Consider the following 24,535-nt stretch of genomic DNA (forward strand, 5'->3'; position numbering starts at 1 on the left):
TGATAGGAAGCTTTGTTCTCCCAGGGTAAAAGGAGTGTTGAGTTCGTCTAGAGGGTGTGGTACGTCTATGTCGGGAAGAGATTTTAGTGCCGTTTTATCCTTCGTAGCATGCGGAAAGAGAGTCTTGATAATAGTTTCTTCTACGTCATAATAGTCAGACTGCAGTCTCATTTGTCAATGATAGGAAGCTTTGCTTTACCGCAAAGGCTGCGAAAGATGCCCCATTATAAGTGAAAAAGGCCTCTCCCTCTTGCCGGAGCCGATGGCAAAGATTTTGCCAGTTTTCACTTTGTAATGTCTTTTGGTAATCGTTGATTTTCTTGTATAGTCGTTTCAGTTTAATGAGGTCAGGGTGACGTTTGCCACGTTCTTGATACTACCTGGTGGGACATTGAGCCGTTCGGAGCAATTCTATGCATATGGATATCTGGGTTGTCAACCTCAACAGTGCCGATGACTGATTCGGCAGGAGATGTACGAGCATAGGAGACGTTCAGTATAAACACATTAAAGAAGTCAGCACGAGTGAATGCAACCTTGCCTTTGATAGCTTTCCATGCTCTCGCTTGGAACGCGTGGCCGAACTATGTACACTTCGGGGAACAAAGTAGGGAAGTAAGCGGGATGCGTATTGACCGTCTTGACATTGCTTTTGGCGTCACTCGCGAAGTGCTGTGAATGCATATTCTTATGCCGCCTTTTGGTGCCGTGAACCGTGAATGGCGTTAAAAAAAGGTTACTGCTGATAAAACAATAGTGGCGGAAGCGGTAATACCTTGTGTTATGCAACTACTACGACGGCATGCGCTATCGCAGCGCGTGATGTGTATGAACACTGAAAGCAAACGTTTTAGTTTTACGGGCCTTCGTGCCTGCGCTCCGCATAAACGGTAATCGTACTCATAAGTTTACTCCTTCCACTGACAAAAAATGTCATGACTTTTTTTATTTCCTTGACTTTTCTTACTGCTAAAATCATTTCTTGCGACGCTTATTCTCCCACGGCTGCCCGAGCGAGAAACCTGTACAGAACGATGGCATGCTGCCTTTCGCGATTGTGGCTGCCCTTCGCGCAGCAGTAGCGGCGCTGCCACTAATTCTTTCCTGCTGCCTTTTGATCCTTTCCGACTCTGCAACTTGCAATTATAACTATGTTTCTTAAAAAACTTCCGCAACACAACGTCGAACCGCAGGCAGCGCGTGTGTTTTTACGTGCGCTGAACGTCCGGTCGCGACATCCACGACCCAGAGTTTCTAAGCGGCGGCGAGAGGCGGCGCTGGAGTCGCGCGCAAACTAAGGTCCCTGAAGTTATTTCAGGGACCTTAGCGCAAACTGCAGTGTCCGGTGCGAACGCGGGTTTTCTTCGGCGGCATACCGGGCATACGTCGCGTTGGCGATCGCGGAGGCGGCGATGTGGCGGCGGCGGTAGCGACCTGCACTTTCTCGTTTCTGCCGTGCAACAGATTGCCGCGCCGTCCGGGCGCCTGATTGTAGCTTACGAGGGCTCTCCTACTTATAGGGCTTTCCATTGGGCGAACAGGAGCACTTCTAACTGCACCGAAAGTGCTCTCGCGAGTTGTGGCGTCTTCCAGTGGTCGGGCAGGAGCAGGGGCATTGTGTTTCATTGTTCGAGCAGGAGCACTTTTTTGGCGCCGAGAGCAGCCGAGAGCAGTTCCCGGTGCTCTGTCGCCAGCGGCGGAGTAACAGGGAACGCCGAGGAAGTCACATGACCTCTTTTACATCACTTCTGGAGGAAAAATGGCGGAGAAAAAATGGCGGAATCCAGCAGCCGCGATAGTCGCTCAGTGCGTACGGCAGCAGCTAAGCGCGGCCGTCTGGACGAGGAATTGCTGCTACTTTTAGATTATGAAAGCACCACAGATTCAAGCGCAAGCTCATCATCGGACAGCAGCAGCAGCGACGACAATGACGATTTGACATTGCATGAGTTTATGTTCGAGCACCTGTTCATCCCGCCGGAGCAGCGACCGCAGGTAGAGTGGTATCTGGAAAAGACGGCGGACGCTGTTATCGTTCGCAGCTAATTTTTGGGAGACACGATGGTGGCCCCTTTATCATGGACATGAACATCCGCTCGGTTTCTTCATTCGTCGCCATGCGGAAGGCAGACACAAAACCATCGGCACGTATTTGGCAAAACTGGCGAGGAATAACTGCGTGCGGAGTCAGGACAACACGAGCGCGCGAAATACTCCGGGAAGCGAGCGCGGGAAAAGTTTGGTCACATGACTCTTGACATCACGCCCTCCCCCTCTTTTCACTGCTCCCGGAGCAGCTCGAATGTTTCATTCGCGGAACGAAAGCACACGTCCCCGTTACTCCCGTGTGCTGCTCTGGCTGCTCGCTCCACTTGCACCTGTTCGCCCAATGGAATTCGCCATTAGGTTGGCTTCCGAACAAATGCCACCAACATCTCCTAAAGTTATTCTCTTTCTCTTTGTGTATGGAGGGAGGTGGGGGCGCACAGTTTATCGTGTACGACTGCGCGCTGGCCTGACCTGCAGGCCTTCGGCGACCGTCGACAAAGTCCCGGGCAAAGGCGTCCGTGTGTCTAGACGGGGGGGACAGTATTGCAAAGGAGTATTGGGGTGGGGGGGGGGGGGGAGGGAGGAGGCGAGGATACACGGCGCGCCAGCCAGCCCGTATGCGCGAACAAGCGCTGTTTCGAATATGCGTCGGTGTCGCCGACTGCGAGAAAAGGAAAACAAAAAAAGCAAAGGGTGGGGTGAAAGCAGGCGCCGGCTTGTAGGCGCCGCCGAGGTAAAAAAAAAAGAAAACTTCGTAGAGCGAAAGTGGTGGTGGGATCCCCCGGACCCCCCACGACAGATACCAACGGCATAGAAGCGCGGTTACGCGAAGAATGGACCCAAACTTAGGACATAATTGCAGTACGCGCGTTGCGCAGAAATGTACCGTGCTTTTGATCAGTTGAGCCATGTGAAAAAATACTGCTTTACCGTTACATTTGAGGTTGTGAAGGAATTATAGTACAGCGTGACGTCGTTATAACAAAAGCGTGTAGGAAGCTGCCAGATAATTCTAAGCGTGCAGCTGTGGCAAAACTGCAAAACAAGAAAATGTTAGTTGAACTTGCACAGTGCTTGCGATATATTAAACATTTAAAATTCTAATATTTGTACAGTAGAAAGATCTAAACAAAATAACTAACAACTGTGCGGCCGCTGCAAATATTTTACTTTCTCAATGTGTCTTTTTTATGCTGTTCGTTTCTTTACCGATTTCAACAACTTATTTTTTACCTCTTACGCAACCTTTTCTTTACCCTCTGGTATTCTTTAAGAAAACGTGTAGTGAAAAGTTGAGTTTTATCTGTGCCATAACTGAACTTGCTTGTGTATATCTTTTTTTTTTTCGTCCATACTGCACGTGTTTGAAATTGAACGGTTTGGTTCATATTTTGTTTTATACTGTCATTTTACTACCAACTATTATTGCATTAGCAATATAATTTGCCAATAGGTTTTACATTTATTTGCATTTTTAAAAACAAATCCTTTCGTTTTTAAGCGAAGCTTTCTTTGCCTGGCTGAGGGAGACCGTTTGCGAAAACGCACTGCAGGAAAGCCAACTTTTTGACGATGATGATCGTGGCGGGTGAAGTGAAAGGAGTTTGAACCCCAGCGATCAAAATTGAAACCCCCAACGATCAAAATGCACGCCTCAAAAGCATCGCGTTTCAACCTTCTTTGTCGTTAGACAAATGGCATTTGAGTTTTACAACAGCGAATGCTATTTAAGCTGGTGGTTGGGCCGGCGAACCTGCGCAGAAAAACCTCGCCGAGCGAGGACGTCGTCGTGCGCGCCGACACCGCTCGACCTTGTCGAACGCTCTGCCCCAGCCTGCCAGTCATGGAGAACTTTCAGCGGCAAGTTCGGAAATCCATGTGAGATGCAAAAGTCCGGTCTGTAATGAAGGGAGAGATGGTGCAATAGAAGAAGAGCGCCACTCCCAAAGACGAGCAAGCGCGGCGCGAAAGCCGCTACGCCGCTACTCGAGAACGGAGGAGACGACTTTGGTACAATCCCGAATATCGCGCCGGTGAAGCAGCAGCGAAACGTCCGATCCGGAGTTACGAGCTCACGTGCATTGTACATACATAATGACCGAGTGTTCATTGCTCTTTTGGCGCTAACCACGACACCACGCAGAGAGCTTGACCGTGTCTCAAAGCATAACCAAGCAAAAAACTTGGCCGAGCCTCCAACCATAATGGCGGATAAACTTAACCGAACCGAAAATAAGTCGGGTGGGGCCGCCAGTTTCGCTGTTTGTCCACTCTTCGCGCAACTACAGTGCGAAGCTGCTCTATTTTTTGTTAATATTCTGCATTAGGCTGTTAGCGTAACTTGAGCGGGTTTTCGCATGTGACCACCGTTATGTAAAAATACCCTTTCACAAGGGAATTTATTGAATTGTAAAACAATAAAGAAGTAAATAAAAGTCGCTGGTTTTGTGAGCAATAACTATGCGTTCCTGATTACTTTGTGTGTGCATACACAGTAATCCCTCGTTATAACGAACACAGCGCGACGGCGATACATTTCGTTATAAGCGGTATTTTTTTATATAAGCGACCACTCGAGAAAACTAAACTCGTAGAGCTTTATTTGCCCCACAACTGCGAGGAATCAAAGCACAATGTATTCTTTGGAACACAACTTTATTCAGGTGCAAGGAAGGCAGTGAGCTTTGGCTGTTTCATGTTCTTGCGGGGCGCGAGCAACCCCTTCTCCAATGTGACCAAGCAGTGACTGGCGTCCGCACGCCTCGCAGACTGCAGAGCGAAGGAAGAGGAGAAGGCTGTGGCCGCTTTTACAGGGGGGTGGGGGCGCCAAGGAACGCTACGAGAGTTTCGCGCTGGAAAGCGCCGCAAATTCCACAGCTGGAATCTGAGGTTGTGTTTGTTGAGCTCAAAAAACGTTTACCCGCTCATTGTGAGTACACAGCACAATCATGAAAACTGACCGGTTTTAGGGGCTCTGCATGATTACTGGGCAATTTTTTCCCGAGGTGTTCAGCCGTGAAGTTTGCGAAACGAGTTTTTGGGCACCCCGCTCTCGACGACACTTCGCGCACCGTCGCGTCCACGCCATGGACCAATGTCTCGGAAGAAAATTCAATCACCCTAACACGCATATCGACCATTTGTCTTAAATCGGATGGCGCAAAACGAGTATGACGGGCTCGAGAAAATCGCCGGGGAAACACCAGCTTGTCAACTCGCCATTTTCACCGCCTGACTCGCCGCTGGGTCATCACTGCTCGGCGCCGCCTCCGCTCGCCACTTCACTCTAAGCGGGTCCAGCTCTTCGTGCGCTTCGAGTAATGCGGCCTAAAATGCATGCGTTTGGGTTGGGACCAGAAGAAATTTCGAATAAAGTGATATTTCGAGTAAAGCGATTTCGTCATAATGAGGGATTACAGTATATGTGCGCGCGCTTATGTTTTGTACGCGTGGTTTTACCTCTTTCCTGTAGAATTCCTCAGAACAATCAGAGTAGTCGTCAAAGATAAAGATGTTAATTACATTCATAGAGGGCTAAGACAGCCTTAATTTACGTGGCCGGTGTAGCAGCTCACATGGTTTGTGTAGATATTTCGTCAATAAAAGCTGCCTCTTCTGTCCCGTCCTATCTCGCGTGGTGAGCATTAGGCCTTTATTTTATTTTTCTTATTTTGATTGTGTCGACGTCCTAGTAGGGTTCCCCGATTTTCACAAGTATCAATGCATTGATTTTGTTATGAGCGGCATTAGCCTTTTTGGCTGTCTACGGAACGAGTTTTCTGGGCATAGAATGCGTACTTATTTGAGCTAGAATTTAAATTTATCATTAATGGGGTCTCACGTTTTCTTAAGTCTATATACGGTTATTATACCCACCTGTCTTAATACCCCACTTTCAACGGGGTAAACTTCGCTTTTGGCAAGTGAAAACAAAAAATTCTCGCAGATTTTTCGCAAGCCATGAATCAAAGCTTTTCAGGACTTATGTAATCTAGTTCGTTCACGCTCTATAAAACAAAAAAAAAACACTGCAAATTCTGACAGCGATAGCAAACATAAAAAAAAAAGATCCGTTCGGAAGGAAAACTCGGTAAAGCTGCTGCCATCTTTCAAAGCACTGGCTAGCGTGTGCGATTAATCCTATCGCTTAGCGCGCTATCCACGGCACTAAATTTTCCCAATGAATTCATTACAGACAGCCCTCCAAACAGTTTATTCCAAAGAGCAATCCGAGCTGGAACAGGGCTCACAGCGGGGATGTCCAGTAAAACTGGTAAAACACCGCCACGAAAGGATAGAAAGATGGGAGCAGGGTGTAGCCTTGAGTGCCGTTGATTGAGCGCTGGGCAGAAGAGGCGGTGGAGGCAGGCGGCGCCGTCGTGTAGCGGCGGCGGTCATCATGGCGACGATGGCGACGAGCTGCCGGGCAGCCGCCACCCTCCCCCTTCCCCCCACATTTTCCTACCCGCAAGCGGCGCCAGCCTGCCGCACAGGAGCACAGCTTGATCCTAAACTACGCCGTCACGTGTTCATTTGGAAAGTTTCCGCGAAATAAGGGGAAGGACGGGAGGGAGGATCGGATTCACTAGCACCCCTAAAAAAGTTACGCTTGAGAGTACTGACACTTCGTGCACCAGGAAGCGTCTGGGGCCATTTTGTTTCTGCCTGTCGTGCTGCCACCTCTCCCAACGAAACCGCTGCTGGTTGTGACGGGCAGAGTGCGACCGGGCGCTCTAGCGTCCGCGCTGTAGAGTAAAAGAGAAAGGATAGGCGCCCAGAAACAAAATGGCTGCGCCAATGTGCAAATAATTATCACGTGGTGCCGACCGACCAATGAAAATGCTGGCGGCACACAACAATCAGAGAAAAGAGTGCCGCTACTCTAAAAGCCTTTATTTAGTAACGTTAGAATGAACCCGGCAGTCGGCACCATAGCACCGCACATTTCGCGAGTGCACCCGCCACTCACGAGTGGCGAGCGGGGCTCACTACTTGCGAGTAGTGAGTGCACTCGCACTCGTGAGTGGTGAGTGGGGCTCACCGCGAGTGGAACTTGCACTCGTGAGTGGTGAGCGGGGCTCGCCGCGAGTGGCACTCGCACTCGTGAGTGGTGAGCGGGGCTCGCCGCGAGTGGCACTCGCACTCGCGAGTGGTGAGCGGGCTCGCCGCGAGTGGAACTCGCACTCGCGAGTGGCGAGTGGCGCTCGCCGCGAGTGGAACTCGCACTCGCGAGTGGCGAGTGGCGCTCGCCGCGAGTGGCACTCGCACTCGCGAGTGGTGAGTGGCGCTCGCCGCGAGTGGAACTCGCACTCGCGAGTGGCGAGTGGCGTTCGCCGCGAGTGGCACTCGCACTCACTCGCACTCGCACTCACCAGCCCAAAACGATGGCGCGGCTCACTCACCACTCACTCATGAGTGGTGAGTGGGAGGTGTGTGAGTACACTCGTGAGTGAGTTTGCCGACCTATGATTTCTTCAATATCAGCTTACCATCTTTTCAAAACTTTTCAAAGCATTCTTTGTCTGTTTTGATGCACCGTTGCCAACGCTGCATGCAATCATTCAATGGCCCTGGAAGCCATCAACCAGAATCTCCTTGAGTAAAGTTGTCGCAGCGGCCTTTACCGTCTCCAGCATCCCATGTCGAGTTTTTTTTTTCCGGGTTCCTTTGATTTTTGGAAACAAAAAGAAGTCAAGTGGTGCAATATCGGGGCTTTACGGCGGCTGGTTCAGCGTTGCCATACCCATTTTGGCCAGAAACTTGGAGACAATGAGGATGGTGCGGCTTGACGCGTTATCACTGGGCGAAACCCGATTGCCGCGAATTTCTTTTGGGACGCGTCGAACCCTGTTGTGCAATCGTTTGGGCACTTCACAGTAAAACTCCGTGTTGATTGTTTGCCGCTGTGGCATAAATTCGCTGTATACTACACCTTTTCTCTTAAAAAACACTATGAGCATCGCCTTCGTTCGCGATTTGGTTGTCCATGCTTTTTTTGGGCGAGGAGACTCCGTGGCATGCCACTCGTTGCTCGGACGCTTTGATTCGGAATCGCACTGAAAATTTCACATTTCGACCCCTGTGTTCACTCTGTCAAAACATTCTGGCTCTCTGTCATAGCGTTTATGCAATTCCAGGCACTTAAACAAACGCTCTTCCTCCTTCGCTCACTAGGCATGACTTTTGGCCCAATTTTCTTGCAGACGTTCCTCATTTCAAGATCACTTGTTAAACGATGAACGATTGTTTTGGATGTTCCAGACACCTCTGTGATCATGCGACCACTTAATCGCTGGTCCTTGTCCAAAACTTGACGCACTTTTTGCACTGTATCGTGCGATGCTGATGTCGACGGGCCTTCCGAGTGGTCATGGCCATTGATGCACTCCTCTACCTTCTCGGAACCTCTTGTGCTGCATGAAAGTATGGCTTTGTTTCATGGCGTGGTCACCGTAGAATTTCAGAAGCATTTCGAGCGTCTCCACCCCGTTTTTACCCTGTTTAACACAAAACTTGATAGCATAACGGTGTTCCAAAAAATGGTCCATTTTTTTTCTCGACGTGGGTGTAGTAGATGCTTCTGCGCAGAGCGCGACCTACATCCACAAGTGCCCGTAGCAACTGAGACTGGTCTCGTTTCAAAGCTTAGATCGCCCATTACTTCGCCTGTGTGGCTGCGACACTTCCACTAGAAAGTGTGCTTATTGCTAGCGGATATTGGTGTAATTGTGCACGTCTCCCATTCAAAACTTTTGAGAAGGCTTTCGGTTGCTGTTTTGGGAAGCGGTAAAAAATACCGTGCTCTGGTTCGCTCATATCAACGAGTGGCTTCGAAATAACTTCAAATGATGACGCAGACAGTACAAATCATCATTTCGCATTCGCTTCAAAGGATGGCCATTAACCGTCGGTCTATTGTGAGGCAGAACTCACGAGCTCTCACCGCGGGGGCTACGTAGAGTGCGCCCAAAATTTAATATTTAGCCTACGCAAAGGCACGAAATGCTATGCCAAAACTCCCTTAGCATGTCTCCGTTCACTTGGTGGGTGGAAACGTCCTCCTGAAGTGTAGAAACCTACTCACGTCAATAAAGAATCTTAAACCGATTGCAAGATAGGTAATGACGGCCGACGCAACAAAATGTATGGGATCTACGTGCCAAAATGCTCATTAGATACTATCGCAACAATTACAAAGAAAACCGTATTCCTCATTTTGCTTACAGGAGAGGGGAATACTTCAACGTAATGAGTACACTATCTTTCAAAGTAGTTGGTTATTTTAGAGTTGCCCTTTCGTCCCGTAAGGATCTCAGAAAGGTGTTCTCACTTAAGCAGGTGGTTACTGCAACAAATGTAGGCGGACACCTCAAAAGTATCATGTTTCATTGATAAAACGCCTATGTCGTTTTCTCTCTACCCGAAACACGTAGTCTACGTTTTCCGAGTGGCGTTATCCCCATCCAGCCATCACAAAACGCTCATTCTATTTTGTTATCTTGACCGATACCATGTCTCTTCGACTTACGTTTATGTGAGAGGTTAGTTGGTGGGATCACATACAGGCAGGCTGATTACATGACACCTAATATTTTTACTTGGTTTTCCGCCTTCAGAACAATCTCGAAGGAAAGCCTGGACGCTTGCTGCGTGTTTTATTTCGCGCCGTTTCTCACGGGGTCTTCTTTGCGGTGCGGTCATCACAACGCTATGCATTGCTTGCCCGCTCAATAATCAAGAGCTCCTATCAGCGAGTAGGCACTGAACACGTTCAGCCAAAGGAGTGATAGCGCCAAAAAAATCGCGCCAATACACCCCGTGAATGTGGTTGGAAAGCAAAGCTGTAAACGGCACCCACAACGATTACCCCTGCGACGTGACGTCGCTCTACAAATAGTAAAACCAGAGAGAAGAATATTGCACTTAACCACACCATTTATTACTTCAAAGAGATATTCTTGGTGAGGCTAATGAATGGCAGATGCATGAACGGCGGTTGGTTGAGTTGTATTGTTGTAGCACAAGAGTGAAAACTTTTTTTTATAAAATTAAAGTAAGCTCCAGCCCGGTGTTAGACGATCTGACTTCTCTGTCTCTGTGCCGCGGACGGAGGCGACGATATTTGCGGCAGAAGGGGGAAGAGGCGGAGAAGGAGGAGGAGGAGGAAGAAGAAATACTTCTCTTCAGATTTCTGAACGGCCCAGAGTGCAGCCCAGGGGAGTAATTATTTCTTCTGTGGGGCCCATATGCAGTCCGCGCGGCCTGTGTTCTGTCCACCCTCTGAAGCTGGGTAGGTAGAGAGGGCCTGGACAGCAGCACCTGCCATTGCTCTTTTCGGGTAGTTGACGGAAAGAGAGGAGGGTGCTCAGGGCTAAAGTCGCACACCCAGATTACGGGGCGGAGTGTTCCTACTTCTGAGCAAAATTTGCATTCAGCGTCGTAGCGATTCGGACCCATTAAGTGAAGACGCGTAGCCTGTGGGAAGGAGCCCGGATTGTATGAGCCGTAGGGTAGTTTGTTGTTCTCTGGAAAAATCAGGGTAAGGTGAAGGTACGGTCGGTCTCAGAAGGCCATAATGCTGGCTTATCTGCCTGAACGTGACAAGAGTGTGACTGTCCTCGTGCAGCTCTATAGCACGGGAGGTAAAAGCGCAGGCTTGTTGGGTATTTGTTGGGGGCGTATTCGTTGGCCTCCTGTTAAGCGTGAGGGGGCGTCCAGATGAGCTGAATGGAACCGTTTAGGGAGTGGTTTTTTGCACGCACAGTGCAGGTCAGGACACCCAACCCGACTGGTAATTCCAGTAGGCATGCTGGGAATCGGTGACTACCCTCCGAACCCCTGGTTGAGTGAGCACCAAGGTGATGGCTGCCTCTTCTGCTGCCGTCATTTCTTGGGTCCTAAGCGAAGTACACGCAAGGAGGTTGGTTTTGGAAGTAGCCACGATGATTGGGTATTGCTGCCCTCGGTGTTTGGAGGCGTCTGTGTAGATAACTGGATGATCCCCACCGAGGGTGGTGTTTAGCGCTTGAGCCCGTGCTTTTCGGTGACCCTCGTCATGTGAGGGGTTCATATTTTTAAGCAAAGGGAGAATTTTAGTTTTAGTCGCCAAGAGTCTGGGTCTTTAGTCGTCAAGCCGAGTGACATTCTGGCTGCCCAGCCAATCTGGTGAGGCATGCGGTTACCCACCGCAGTTCTGAGTCGGACCTTCGTGTTAGAAAGATGGCCTTCTATCATCTCTTCCACCGTGTTGTGGAGCCCCGTGCTAAGCAGCCTCTGTGTGGAAGCACTAATAAAAAGACCAATGGCCTGCTCGACCGCCTTTCTAAACATTATATAAAGCATCTCTATGTCCTCCTTGTAGAGAAGAAGAGAGGGGGTTGACGTAAGTGACTCTCGAGAGGACAGAAGCTTCAATTAATCGAAAGGTACCGGATTCTTTAGGGCCTCTCTTCTTGATTGATTTGATTGATTGCAGGGTTTAACGCGCCGACGCAACGCAGGCGATGAGGCGCGCCGTAGTGGAGGGCTTCAGAATAATTTTGACCACCTGGGGATCTTTAACGTGCGTCGAAATCTCGTACACACAGCGCGCTTTTGCTTTCCGCCTCCATCATAAAAGCGGCCGCGCGGCCGGGAATCGAACCCGCGACTTCGTGCTCAGCAGCGCAATGCCTTAGCCACTGAGCCACCGCGACGGGTCGGCCCCTCTTCTTCGTGGCAGCTCGCCTGATCATGTGTGCGATTTGATTAATGCTGTTTTTGAGGCGCTGCAAGGAGACGTCAATCTTGGTGTTAGTCTGGAGATGTCGGCCCACGATCTTGATGCTGGGGCTTGGAGTGATGGCCTGACAGTCAAGGAGTATTTGAATGTACTCCTTGATTTGGCGTGAGGGCGGACGACAAGGAGCTGTTATTTTTTACGTGAACACTGGAGGCCACAGGCTTCAGCACATTAACCTACTAGAAGTGAGATGCCATGCATTGTTTTGAGCTTCCTTTAATTTTTGTTACTCTTAGCACGTGAGCAAGGTTCTCACAGGGCCGCTAGACGGGCGTGAGTGGTCGGGTGACGCTTTCACGTTGCATTCAGCGAGAACGCAAGGGGTAAAACCGTAGATGTGCTTTTTCAGTACACTACCTGTCGTCTCCATCTTCGCGTGGGCTCGTAGTTAATCGGTAAGACAACGGGCTCTCGCTTTGTTGGTCTATTAGTTCCAGGTTCGATTCCCGGCGGTGCCAGTCAATTATTTTATTTGTTCTCTGGAGTTTTCTGGTGACACCAACGGTCGCGAAAGAACCCTTGGTGGGTAGAGGTAAAAAGCTTTGCTTTAAAAGTCAACACTCACTCACCTACGTTTGCAGTACGGCACAGCACATCAGTGGTGCTATATCCCACGTCTGCATACTGAGGGCTGAACTTTTTAATTAACTTTGAAACTCCTCATTTTTATCTAGACGCCACAATGATTTAATAGCTCTTGCTCTGGACGTCTATAAGTGGTTGCTTGGCCTGTTTAAAACATGTCATTCTAGAAAGTCAGTATCTAAAATGCTGTTAAGTGACAACTGTCACCACCCACAGAAAACGCCCTCGATTACAACGACCACGTGGAAGAGCAGGTCTCTTTTGTTTGCAGTTTTGAACAGTTCTGCGCTTCTGCAAAGCCGCAGTAGGGCAGGAAATTACGTATTGGCTCACGTGAAGAAGCACCTCTAAGCTTCTTTCGATCGTGTGTTAGCTGCTGCGCCAGAACAGCGAGATCAGTTTGGACGATTTTGGACTGTTCCCTGGTGTAAAACAAATACTATAGAGCAGTTCTGGGACTAGTTGGTGGAGCGCCGTTTGGCCATACGCCGTTTGGTGGAAATACGGCGCCGTTTCAGAGCTGGCTATAACTTCTCTGAGCCGGAAAATAAGAGACCAAACATCTCACCGGAAGAGGTCTTTCAATGGCCTGGTGACGTCCTACTTGTGTTAATAGGCAATCTCGCCTAAATCTCGAGGATGACAGCAAGTCTCCCACAGGCGCCACATACGAATATTCGGGAAGGCCTCATAGTTTGACGTAGTGTCCAGCCTGAATTCGGCGCTTCGTCGTTGGTATCACGAATTGCAAGTAGGTATGTACAATGCTCCGGATCCCAAATAACCCTTTCAGTCACGAATTATTATATTCAATGCAAAAACATTCCATACTTGGAGGTTTAGCAGTGTCAAGTGTCTAGAGGTAAGAAAAAAAATAAAGTTTAGTCTCTCTAGAATACTTATTACGCAAATGGCGTCGCGTCCTCATACGGAGACACTATTACTCAATCCTGCTTCTCCCTATAAAAAATAATAAATATCCTCAGGCAGTTTACAAACAAGAAGGTGAAATAATAATTTTGCCACATGAAAGAGGTGTTTTCAGATTTTATAAATAATTTACGCCGCAATAAAAGATAATTTAGGACGGCAACACACCGGAACTCCCAAAAACTTGGTGGCGTCCATTTTGAAACGATGTTTATAAGTGCGGTTCCGCCATTCCACATCACATTGTGCTCCCTTTCACTTCCGTAGGTGTCGAGCATCAGCCGCACCACACTTCAGCATGAACTCTTTTCGTTTTCACGAGGAAAACGACAAAAAAAGTCGCGTCTCCATATGGAAACACGGTGACTGAAAAGGATAAAACCTGACCGAAACAGTACAAGCCATCAAAAAGTCGATTGATTGACTTCACCTCTTTCGATATAAATTTTCAGAAACAACACAGCACCAAGGATGGAAGTAACGATAGAACAGAAAAACTCACATGAATTCCAACCGTCCTCCGCAGGGCGAGGATTTGGTCGACCTGGAAGAAGAAGTGAACGAACAAGTTCAATATTACTGGAGCCAAAGAAACTTGGTAATAACCATTTTGCATGTAACGAACGCGGATCTTTGGCTGTAGTCCCGAGATGTATAGCCAGCAAACGTACATTATACCAGTAGCAGTAGTAATAGCAATAACTTTAGTTTGCCCAAAAAGTGTGGTGATTGCACCACTGAGTTGTTCCCTCAGTAATCTAGACAGCGGGGCTCCCGATGTTGTGAGAGCTCGCAGTATTCAACCAACTGGGCGAGGGCTCAATGCGCGAGGGGACCTAGGCTAGAGATGGCGGCCTCCCACTTTGGTGAGGATGACATGTTGTAAAGGATGGAATGATTTCTTGTACGTGATTCCGGTATTACTGGGCATGACCAAACCAGTTCTGAATCTTTAATGGTATCAAAGTGCAAGCAGGATAAAAACAGCTGTGATTGCCGTATATTTAGAAAACTTTCTTCATATGAATATTAAGAACAAGTCTAAAAATGACGACATTTACCTCAACTAAAACACACAGTGCCCATACTAACTAATATGAGAGACCATGAACGATGGCAAAGTTCAGAATACTGGTTTTTCTGGGTCCCTAACAGCATGGTGTTTGTTGAAATGCATGAGGGTGCCACAGCTGAGTGAATTAGAGGACGAATTTGAAGAAAACAAAACAAGGTCAATAGATTATAAGCTTCCTATCCCCAAAACGTTACTTAGCACAAAAGAAGAGCGGGGATCGGAGCCCCCATTTTGTTTAGCCAATAGACGAAAACATCCGAAGCCTGTGCAATCACTCGGATATATAACCATTTTTTGTGGCGACCTTGCTATTCCACCCGTAGTTATTTCAGCTTAGGCCACCAGCACAGCGAAATACTGTTCAAAGTTTTTAATAAATTCTCACCATTTGTACTCGTAAAGAGAGCAGAAAACGCGGAAGCGGAATGATGTGTGTTGTAGATAGTAGTGTGATTGATACACTTAGTTGTTTGACTATAACATTGTAGCTTTATTTTGGACGTACGCCCGCTGTATTCTTAGTTTCCGCTGCGTACAAGCCAGAAAAAATAAAACTGCGCTTTTTTAAATGACATTGCATCAAGCCTACTGGTATGTTCGGGCGATGTCGAATTTAACCCTGGCCCTGACAAACTAGATGCCATTCTCGCTAAGCTAGACGCCTTAGATTCTAAAAACGCGGAGTTTCAGAGCGAAACCAGAGAAATTCTGAGCGTCATCACGAGCGAAATAGGTGGTCTTGCGCAACGTGTGTCTGTCGTAGAGGTAGCTCCCAAAGGACCCGATGAAATAAAACATGCGTCCACGTATCCTCTTTCCAAGTGAATAACTTGCTAGCCACTGTGTCCTTTTTTTGTGGCAGCCTAGACGAGCTCGAGAACACGTCAAGAAGAAATAATGTAATCATGAAAGGCATTCCAGAGAAAAATGAGAAGACCTGGAAAGAAACCGAAAAAACTGTTCGTAATTATTTTCAAACTGAACTCGGTCTAAGTGTCGGCGATATTGAAAGTCCACATCGTCTGGGGCACCAAAGGGAAGGTTTTCACAGGCTCATCATTGTTCGCTTCTTGAACTTCAAACGTAAGCAGGAAGTCTTTTCAAACGCGTCAAAGTTGAAGCAGCGAACTAACGAAAAAAAGGTACGGTTCCACGAAGACTACTCTGCGAACATGCGTGGTATTAGGAAGTGGTTGTATGACTCCGGCAAAGTACACCGCCAGGAGGGAAAAATGTTCGCCTCAATTGCGACAAGCTTTCAGTGGATGGTCAGATTTGCGTCTACGATCCAGCCTCTGATGCCGTTGTGCCATACAAATCCATTCCCGATGCCACACAAATGTCCCCTTCTAAATAACATCATTGCAAGAGCCACCCAGATCTTCATAAGAAACATTTGGCTTTGTCAGGTTCTCTAGGAAATTTCCGCAGGTCGTTGCCAAAACAACAGGATCTTATTTCTGTCCTGATAACGTGTAGCGGTGACAGATTAATTGGAACTGGAACATGGTTTTGTGAGTACGCACCAGACAGCTTTTTTTTTTGTTTCAGTCAGAATATAATATCTTCAGAAAGGACAAAGACGTCGCGTGGTGGTGGCGTGATAATCGCTGTCCGCAAGTCTCTCAACGCACCTCCCGTACCTATCTCAGCCTCTTCCATTAAGACATGCTGGGCTCTTGTTCGCTCCACTTCTTCGAACTCTTCATGCGTTCTCATTGGCGCGCGCTATCGACCACCAAACTCCAGCTCTGAATTCCTAACTGCTCTTCAAGCCGCACTCGAATACCTTCACTCTTCTTTCCCGCGTGTTCCAAAAATTATGGCCGGTGACTATTTTTTTCGGTATTGACTGGCTCAACAATGAAGTAGACAGATCCTCCCGAATTAGGCACGAGTGGAAAGACCTTCTGCAGTTACTACGTGCTTTCTTGTTGCAACCGATGGTTAAAGAACATACTCGAGGTCAAGCCAGTCTTGATATCGCTTGCACAACTCACCCTCAAAGCATTACAGTGAACGTTCTTGAGGAGAGAAGTGACCACAAATTAGTACAATTTATTTTGACTTCGCCTCAACTTTTGAAGGAATAAAAAACAACATCATTTCATTGAGAACTGAGACACACTGAGACACACTGAGAACTGAGACGCACTGTTTATTCTTACAGAAGTGAACATCCCCCCCGTCCCACGGATCGCCTATTCGTGGTATCGTCCACGGGCCGGGCAATTGCTGGTAACCCTATCGAAGATTGGGGACTGCCACATCTGGGAGTGCCTGTGCGACTCTTCTGCGCATCGACGTATGCACTGCTGGCGCCGACCACGTGGGACTCCTTCCGGCATATAAAAGGCAACGGGTGGCTGTTCAGCCCCACTTGGCAGCAGCGGTCGCGGCTGAAAGGGCGCCGAACTGAGACACACTGTTTATTCTTACAGGTTAGTGCCAGTATCCATTGCTTTCTTCGGATAGCATCCTGCTGTGACCGCTGTTGCCCTTGTGTGCTAGTGCTTACATTGTTTGATTATGCGCTCCAACGCAGAATTTTCAAAGCGGCTAGACGTGCTTGAGGCTCTGTCCAATACCAAAGCGGCTGACATGGATGAGCGAATCAAACGGCTTGAACAGTCGTCTGGAAGCTGGCTGAACGGCATGGCTGATATGCTTGTAAAAAAATTCAAGCTGAAATTGCTTGAGTCGGATCCAAATCTTGCGGCCATGAGCGCGCAGTTGGCGGACTTAGCTTCCAGCTTGTCAATGATAGGGACCTTTGTTGAAATCATGAAAGCTGAAAATGCCAGTTTGACTATTGCTAACAAAGCACTCATAACATAAAACGAAACGTTGGCGAAAAAAGTGAGCGAGGTCGAACAGTATTCACGCGCTAACAACATCGAACTCAAAGGCATCCCTTGCACACAAGGCAAAAACGGCGCTGATATAGTTAAGGCTATCGAAGCCAAAATCAGCTGCCCGATCGTTGACACCGACCTAGACATTGTCCACCGAGTACCAGTATGGGCGGAGGGAAGGACACCTAACTTAATAGCTCATTTCTGTTCTTGTTCGAAAAAGCAGGAATTCCTAAGTAAAGCGCGCAAAGCTCGGCTTAACACAAAGGATCTCAACTTCTCTGGAACCGAATGCTACCCTGTCTACGCTAATGACCATTTGATGCCTGTAAACAAGCGGCTTTTTGCCAAAGCCCTTCCCTCAAAAAAGAAACCGAGTGGAAATTCCTGTGGACGGGCAACGGTAGAATCAAGGCCAGGCAGTGTGATGACAGTCGTGTCTTTCGCATCGAGACCGAAGCAGACTTGTCAGTGTTGCGTCAGATCTGCGCAGATTTATCATAGCTTGTCTTCAGTATGGCATCATACTTTTCCACCCTTGAAGCTCTAAAATTTCTTGACAGTAGTGGCTTATCAGCCATACACTTTAACGCACGTAGCCTCAGAAAGCATTATGACGATATTCTTGCTCAGTTATCCTCTTTGAATCAATATTTTTCGTTTATTTGCGTATCAGTGACTTGGCTATCACCCGATGATGCCAATCATTTTTGCTTTCCCAATTATACACCAGAATACAACAATCACTCAACAAGTAATCACGGTGGCGCCGCAATCCTTGTTGCTTCTAACATGAACTATAAACGCAGAACTTATCTTCATCTTTCCGTTGAAAAATGCGAGTCAGTTTGGATAGAATTGGATGAACCGTCATTACCTACTGAGTTTTGTAAAACTGTTATCGGCTGCATATACCGTACACCTTCATCACCAGTGTCGACATTTTGTACAGAATTAACCAAACTCCTCAGCTCACTAGCAACAGAAAAGAAAAATGTAGTAATTTTAGGCGATATCAATAATAATCTGTCAGATGAGCTTAACCCTTTGTGTGTCGATTACACCAACTGTTTCCTTGGCTTTGGCTATGAATGACTGGTTAGCATTCCAACTAGATGTGTCGTGAGTACAAATGCCACGATTATTGACCATATTTTATTAAATTTCATCCCTCAAGAAGACTGTGGCATTCTTGACTTTAGCCTGACGGACCACAATCCCATATTTTTTCGTCTCGACTGCCACGCGAAAAAACAAAATAGAACATTTGATAAAACTGTGCCTAATAAGGAAGAGTTTGCTAGCCATTTGCTTCAGGCGAATTGGCCAGGTGTTTACACATTAACAGACGCTGAATCGGCCTATACTATAATCGTATGCATTGCTAAAGAATGTTCGGATAAGGCTTCGGCGGTTGTTAAGTGTAATAGAAAGTTCCCAGCTCCTCACAGTCCCTGGCTAACTAGTGGACTACTGACGTCTGTGCGAAAAAGAAAAAATATGTACAAGAAAAATAAAAGCGGCCTTTTAACACGAAGTTGAAGGAACGGTATAAAATTTACTGCAATACCCTTAATAGACTGCTGAAGACAGCCCAGAAAGATTTTACAAAAATAACATTGATCAGGCAGGCAACGACGTAAAACAGAAATGGAAAATAATTAACAATTTCCTTAACAATAACGGAAAGCACTCTCATGTATCGAAATCAATATCCTCCGACATCGAATACAATGACCCATTCGACATTGGAAATAAATTTAATGAAGAATTCTGTGGGCGCCAACTCCATACGCCACGAACTGAACCTAAACCATTACAACGACTGCCCCAGTACTTTTTCCTTTTCCCGACTACCCCCGATGAAATCACTGTCATAATAAAAGACATCAAAGTAACTAGTGCAGGCCTTGACCATGTTTATCGTTACGAAAAGCTATGTTTGAAACGATAACAAGATGACGACACGGAAGAACGGACAAGCAACTGCCTCACGAGGAGCGAGGCTCGTGACATCTTCTTCCTTTACCAAATCTCCCGCTCAAAGGTCATAAGAAAGCGGTGCTCCTTTAACCGCGTCTGCTTCCTGGTCTTCAACATTTTGGTGCTGTGACCAGGATGCAAGCTTTACACAGTTGAAGACCCCTACCGATGAGGCAAGACTATTGATAAGGACACCCCGGCCTCGAGCGGCGCATCGAACCAACACCGACAAAGTGACATCAACGTACCGGGCGTCGCCATGGGCCGTCTGAAAGGGAAACGTGAGACGCTCCGCGCATCAACGACAAAGATCATTAACGAGATGAAATCTCTGCTGGATGGTAACCCACTACCTATCGTTGAGCTGAATGAACACCTCAATACGCTCAAACAGAAGAAGACTGTATTAGCCGACTTGGACAAAGAGATAGAGCAGCATGTACCAGATGAGGAACTAGATGAGGAATTTGCCACAGAAGAACATTACCAGGACTCGATCGATCGCATGATCTATCGTTCGGAGAGACAACTTGCGGCCACGTACCCTTCGGCGATTAGTACAAGTCAGGAGGTCGCTCCATCCCGTGAAAGAGTTAAGGTTCAACTCCCGAAGCTAGAAATACAGCCTTTCGACGGAGAATTTATTCGCTGGCCAGAATTTTGGGACCAATTCGAATATTTAATAGATAAAAATCCATCGCTAGAAAATGTGGACAAATTTAAGTGCCTGTGCAGCTACCTAAAGGGAAAAGCGGAAGGCATAATAAGCGGCTCATCAACAACCAATGATAGCTACCCTACAGCCATAGAATTGCTGCAGCAGCGTTAGCGAGATAAAACACTGATAATAAACGAGCACATGTGCAAATTGCTGAACCTGCCTAGTGTGACCTCCTGCGACGACCTGAACGGCCTTCAGGCGCTCCATGAACAGATACATACCTACGTAAAATCATTGAAGAATCTCGGTGTGGACGTCGCGCCCTGCTGAGTAATGTTGATGGCTTCGCTACTGCAGACTTTGCCCCGTGAGCTCGTACTGAAATTCAATCAATTGACTTTAAAAGAGACATCAACACGAGGAACGCGAGGTGAACGGCATGATGAAGTATCAGTGCTATTGAATCTGTTGCACCGTGAAGTACGGAGTCGGGAGACCACCTTCGTCATGACTGGATCACCAATAGACACGCCAATTAAGACACAGTCAGTTCGTAGGCAAGTCAAGAACCACTTCTAAGGTTCTGCTTCCATGCTTACTGTACGGTCCTCCCGCAACGGCTGTGTTCTCTGTGATTTTAGCGACCACATCACAGAGGACTGCGCAGCTCAACTAACGTTACACGAAAAGAAAACGAAGTTACAACAACAAGGATGTTGCTTTCGATGCGCGAGGCCCCTTCACCGTGCCAAGGAATGCAAGAATGCAAGGAGACTTTCATGTCGCAATTGCCAGGGGCGCCACATCACTCCCTTGTGCGACCCAAACTGGAGACGCCGATCACAGGGAAAACCGACGACTGTGTCTAGTTCGGCGACTGAGTTCGTGACTCTTCAGAGAACCGTGCTTCTCCAAACGGCACGGGTGTGGGGCAAGGGCCCATCTACCAAACATCTCGTGAGACTGCTGCTGGACGGGGGTAGTCAGCGTAGCTTCATAACGGAAACGCTGTCTAAGAAATTGCGACCAAAGGAACTCGCTGAGGAGCAGATGACGATTTCTGGCTTTGGAAACTCGTAGTTTCATCGGAAGCGGTACAAAAGAGTACAGCTTACCCTATACAGTCAGTACAACAACCAGGGGTTTGAGATAGATGCCATCGAAGTTCCCGAGATATGTAATGACTTGTCTCGGTTGACGGAACAATCAATTCTACAGGAACTTGTTGCCAACGCAATGCCCTTCGCCGACTTGTCCTGCTTCGAAACTCAGACAGAACCAGGCATCAGCTTGCTTATAGGAACGGACTTTCATTGGAAACTGGTGACAGGGGACATTCAGCGCCTTAACAAAAATCTCACTGCAGTGAAAGTCTTCGGGTGGACAGTACATGGAGATGCTACAGTTACTTCGCCCATTATCGGTTCACAAGAAGTTAACAGTTTTCACGTGGCAAGTGAAGAGTGCATATCCGAGCAGATGAAGGCGTTTTGGGCGCTTGAACACCTCGGAATAAGTGATAAGGCAGAGCTTTCCGAAGACGACCACGATGTCTTAAAGGCCTTCGCTGAAACAACTTTTAAGCGCAGTGGGCGCTACCATGTCGAATTGCTCTGGCGCCCGAATCGTCATGAGCTGAGAGATAACAGAGATGTGGCGTGTCGAAGGCTTGAGAGTTTACAGCGCAAGCTAAAACGAGAACCAGAGTTTCAAAATGAATACGACATGACCATTCAAAGCTACTTTCACAATGACTTTGCTGAGAAAGTTACCTCGGACACCATCCAAGGACCTGTTTACTACATGCCTCACCGGGCTGTGGTAAAATGAGAAAGAGAGACAACCAAGGTGCGCATTGTCTTTGATGCGTCTTCTCACGCTCCTGGATGTCCGCCTCTAAACGACGTTTTGTGCGTGGGACCTAACTTGAATCCGAATATTCTTCACTTACTTCTTAAATTCGGCAGCTATCGTACGGGAATTTCTGCAGATATAGAAAAAGCTTTTCTACAGGTTTCCTTGGAGAAGAGAGATCGCGATGCATTCCGCTTCCTCTGGTATGAAGAAAACTCGTCAATCATAGAGGAGTACAGAATGACCAGAGTTCCCTTCGGCGCGTCAACTACTCCCTTTCTTCTCGCAGCAACACTACGACACCATTTCCGTCAAGTGGAAAATCAGTACGCGAAGATCGCTCCTCGTTTGAAGGATCACTTTTACGTTGATGACCTCGTAATCGGAGCCAGCAATTACGAGGAGGCAAGGACACTTGTGAACGATTGCTTCCACATTTTACAAGACGCCGGAATGCGCCTGACGAAATTGACTACTAACAGCAGACGTTGGCGAGATAGTTACAGCGAGAGTGATGCACTCAAGTTCGACGCAGTTGTAGAAAATAAGATCCTCGGTCTAGTCTGGAACACCAGGGCGGACACTCTAAAACCACCTGTGCAGCACATGCTCAACCAACAGGAAGAACCTAAAAGAACCAAAAGAGAAATCCAAAGCTTTGCCTCCCAGATATATGACCCTTTTGGTCTTTTACCCCGTTTCGTACTCCCAACTAAGCTACTAATACAGAAGTTGTGGATGCATAAGTACTCCTGGGACGAGCCTCTACCTGGGTGCTCGCTCAAAGATTGCACAGTGTGGACGGAGGTACGCAAAGATATTGCAAAGTTTCAATTCCCAAGACACTTCGGTTGTTCCCCGGATGACAGGTGTATCAACACAGGGATTCATGCATTCAGCGATGCAAGTCCGGCAGCTTACGGAGCAGTGCTGTATTTGAAAACTCAAGAAGTAACGAAGCCACCACCTATCCAGGTGTTCCTCGCGAAGTCAAGAGTGGCACCATTGCGGAAGTTGACCTTGCCGCACTTAGAACTGATGGGAGCCCTTGTAGCAGCCAGACTTGCAAAGTCACCTAAAAAGGCCTTGGACATAGAAGACATGGACACCGTCTTTTGGACTGACTCTACGATTGCGCTCCATTGGATAAAAAACTCAACGAAGAAATGGAAACCCTTTGTCGCAAATAGAGTCGCCGAAATACAGTCGCTGACAGACGTCCACGCCTGGAAACATTGTCCTGGGGAGCAAAATTCAGCGGATCTACTCTCCAGGGGCATCACTGCACAAACACTTTTAGAAAGCTCACTTTGGTGGAATGTACCGCACTTTGTTGCGTCAGCGGTAACCGACATCAACGAGATCGAGGATTTCGACCACTACGAAGATATCGACCGCACAGGCGAAGAAAGCACGTTACCTTCAACCCACTTATTTTCATGTGTGCGGTTGCAGATAACAAATCATACAGCTCATACAACCGTCTCGTACGAGTAACTGCTTGGCTGAAGAGGTTCATTGATAACTGCAAGAATCCTACGTGGAAACGTGCTGGAAACCTCCAAGCGATTGAGACACAAGCAGCTGAATTGTACTGGATCCGGCAGACTCAACAAGACGTGTTTGGATCAACTGTCACTGGAATGACTTCATCGCTAAAACGCTTCGACCCCTATTTCGACGAGGAAGGAATGCTGAGGGTAGGGGGCGAATTCAGTTCAGTAATCTAAAGGAAACCTGTAAACACCCAGTCTTGCTACCTGCTGCAAGCCCCTTCACAAGACTCTTGGTAATCAAGGAACACCACAGGCTTTTACACGCGGGTGTCAGCCTTGTGCTTTCCGAACTGCGAGAAGCTTTTTGGATCATCAGGGCCAGGCAGGTAGTGAAAAAGGTCATTCAGGAATGTACAGTCTGCCGACGATACTCTGCCAAGCCTTATTGCGAGCCACTTCCACCCCTGCCAGTCAAAAGAACTGTGCCATCTCCCCCTTTTGAGGTAACGGGCATAGACTTTGCCGGACCTCTACTGCACAAGCGGAACGGAATGATGGAGAAGTCCTATATACTGATTTTTACCTGCGCAGTCGTCCGAGCTGTTCATCTTGAACTTGTGAGTAACTTGTCAGTGCAACAGTTCCTTCTCGCCTTGCGGCGATTTGTTGCTCGGTGAGGCCTCTGCAAGGTCACATATTCCGACAATGGGAAGACTTTCAGAAGTGCTTCTAAAGACAATAAGCGGCTATGGACTCTCATGAGAGATGAAATTCAGGGATATTTTTCGGACAACTCCATCCACTGGAAATTTATTGTTGAACAAGCTCCCTGGTGGAGAGGGTTTTGGGAACGATTGATTCGGAGAATCAAGACAACCCTGAAGAAAATAATTGGAAAGAACAGCCTGAACTTCGAGGAACTTGCAACCATTCTACCTCAAGTGGAAGCAATAATGAATTCAAGGCCCATCACGTACGTCTATTCAGAACCCTATAGACCTAATCCGCTGACTCCAGGCCACTTCCTCATTGGGCAGCGTCTAACAATGTTGCCCCAAGAAAGTTCGTGCCCCAATTCATCCCCTGAAACTTCTTCTGCCGATAAACTTTGTGGGCGATGGAAACACCCAGAACAACTATTTTAGACTCTGGAACAGATGGCGACGCGAATACCTGCATGAACTACGCTCCGTGCACATTAGTCCAAGGACAGTTCCGGTTTCTATACATCTCAGAGACGTTGTTTTTATTGGAGAGAGGAACGTG

At 47.7% G+C, this 24,535-nt stretch overlaps 1 protein-coding gene across 14 annotated transcripts in view; it reads right to left on the minus strand.

Annotated features, from left to right (window-relative positions):
• The window catches only part of LOC144166588 (uncharacterized), a 152,050-nt gene that overhangs the window by 87,870 nt on the left and 39,645 nt on the right, over positions 1-24,535 (minus strand). For all 14 annotated transcript variants that reach the window (XM_077696090.1, XM_077696088.1, XM_077696089.1 and 11 more), the window contains exon 4: positions 13,848-13,889. In XM_077696090.1, coding sequence (XP_077552216.1) covers positions 13,848-13,889 — 42 coding nt within the window. The remainder of the gene's footprint in view (positions 1-13,847; positions 13,890-24,535) is intronic.

Source organism: Haemaphysalis longicornis, unplaced genomic scaffold, assembly GCF_048455015.1.
Source record: "Haemaphysalis longicornis isolate Haplotype H1 unplaced genomic scaffold, Haemaphysalis longicornis Haplotype H1 scaffold_18, whole genome shotgun sequence".
NCBI classification, from domain to species: Eukaryota; Metazoa; Arthropoda; class Arachnida; order Ixodida; family Ixodidae; genus Haemaphysalis; species Haemaphysalis longicornis.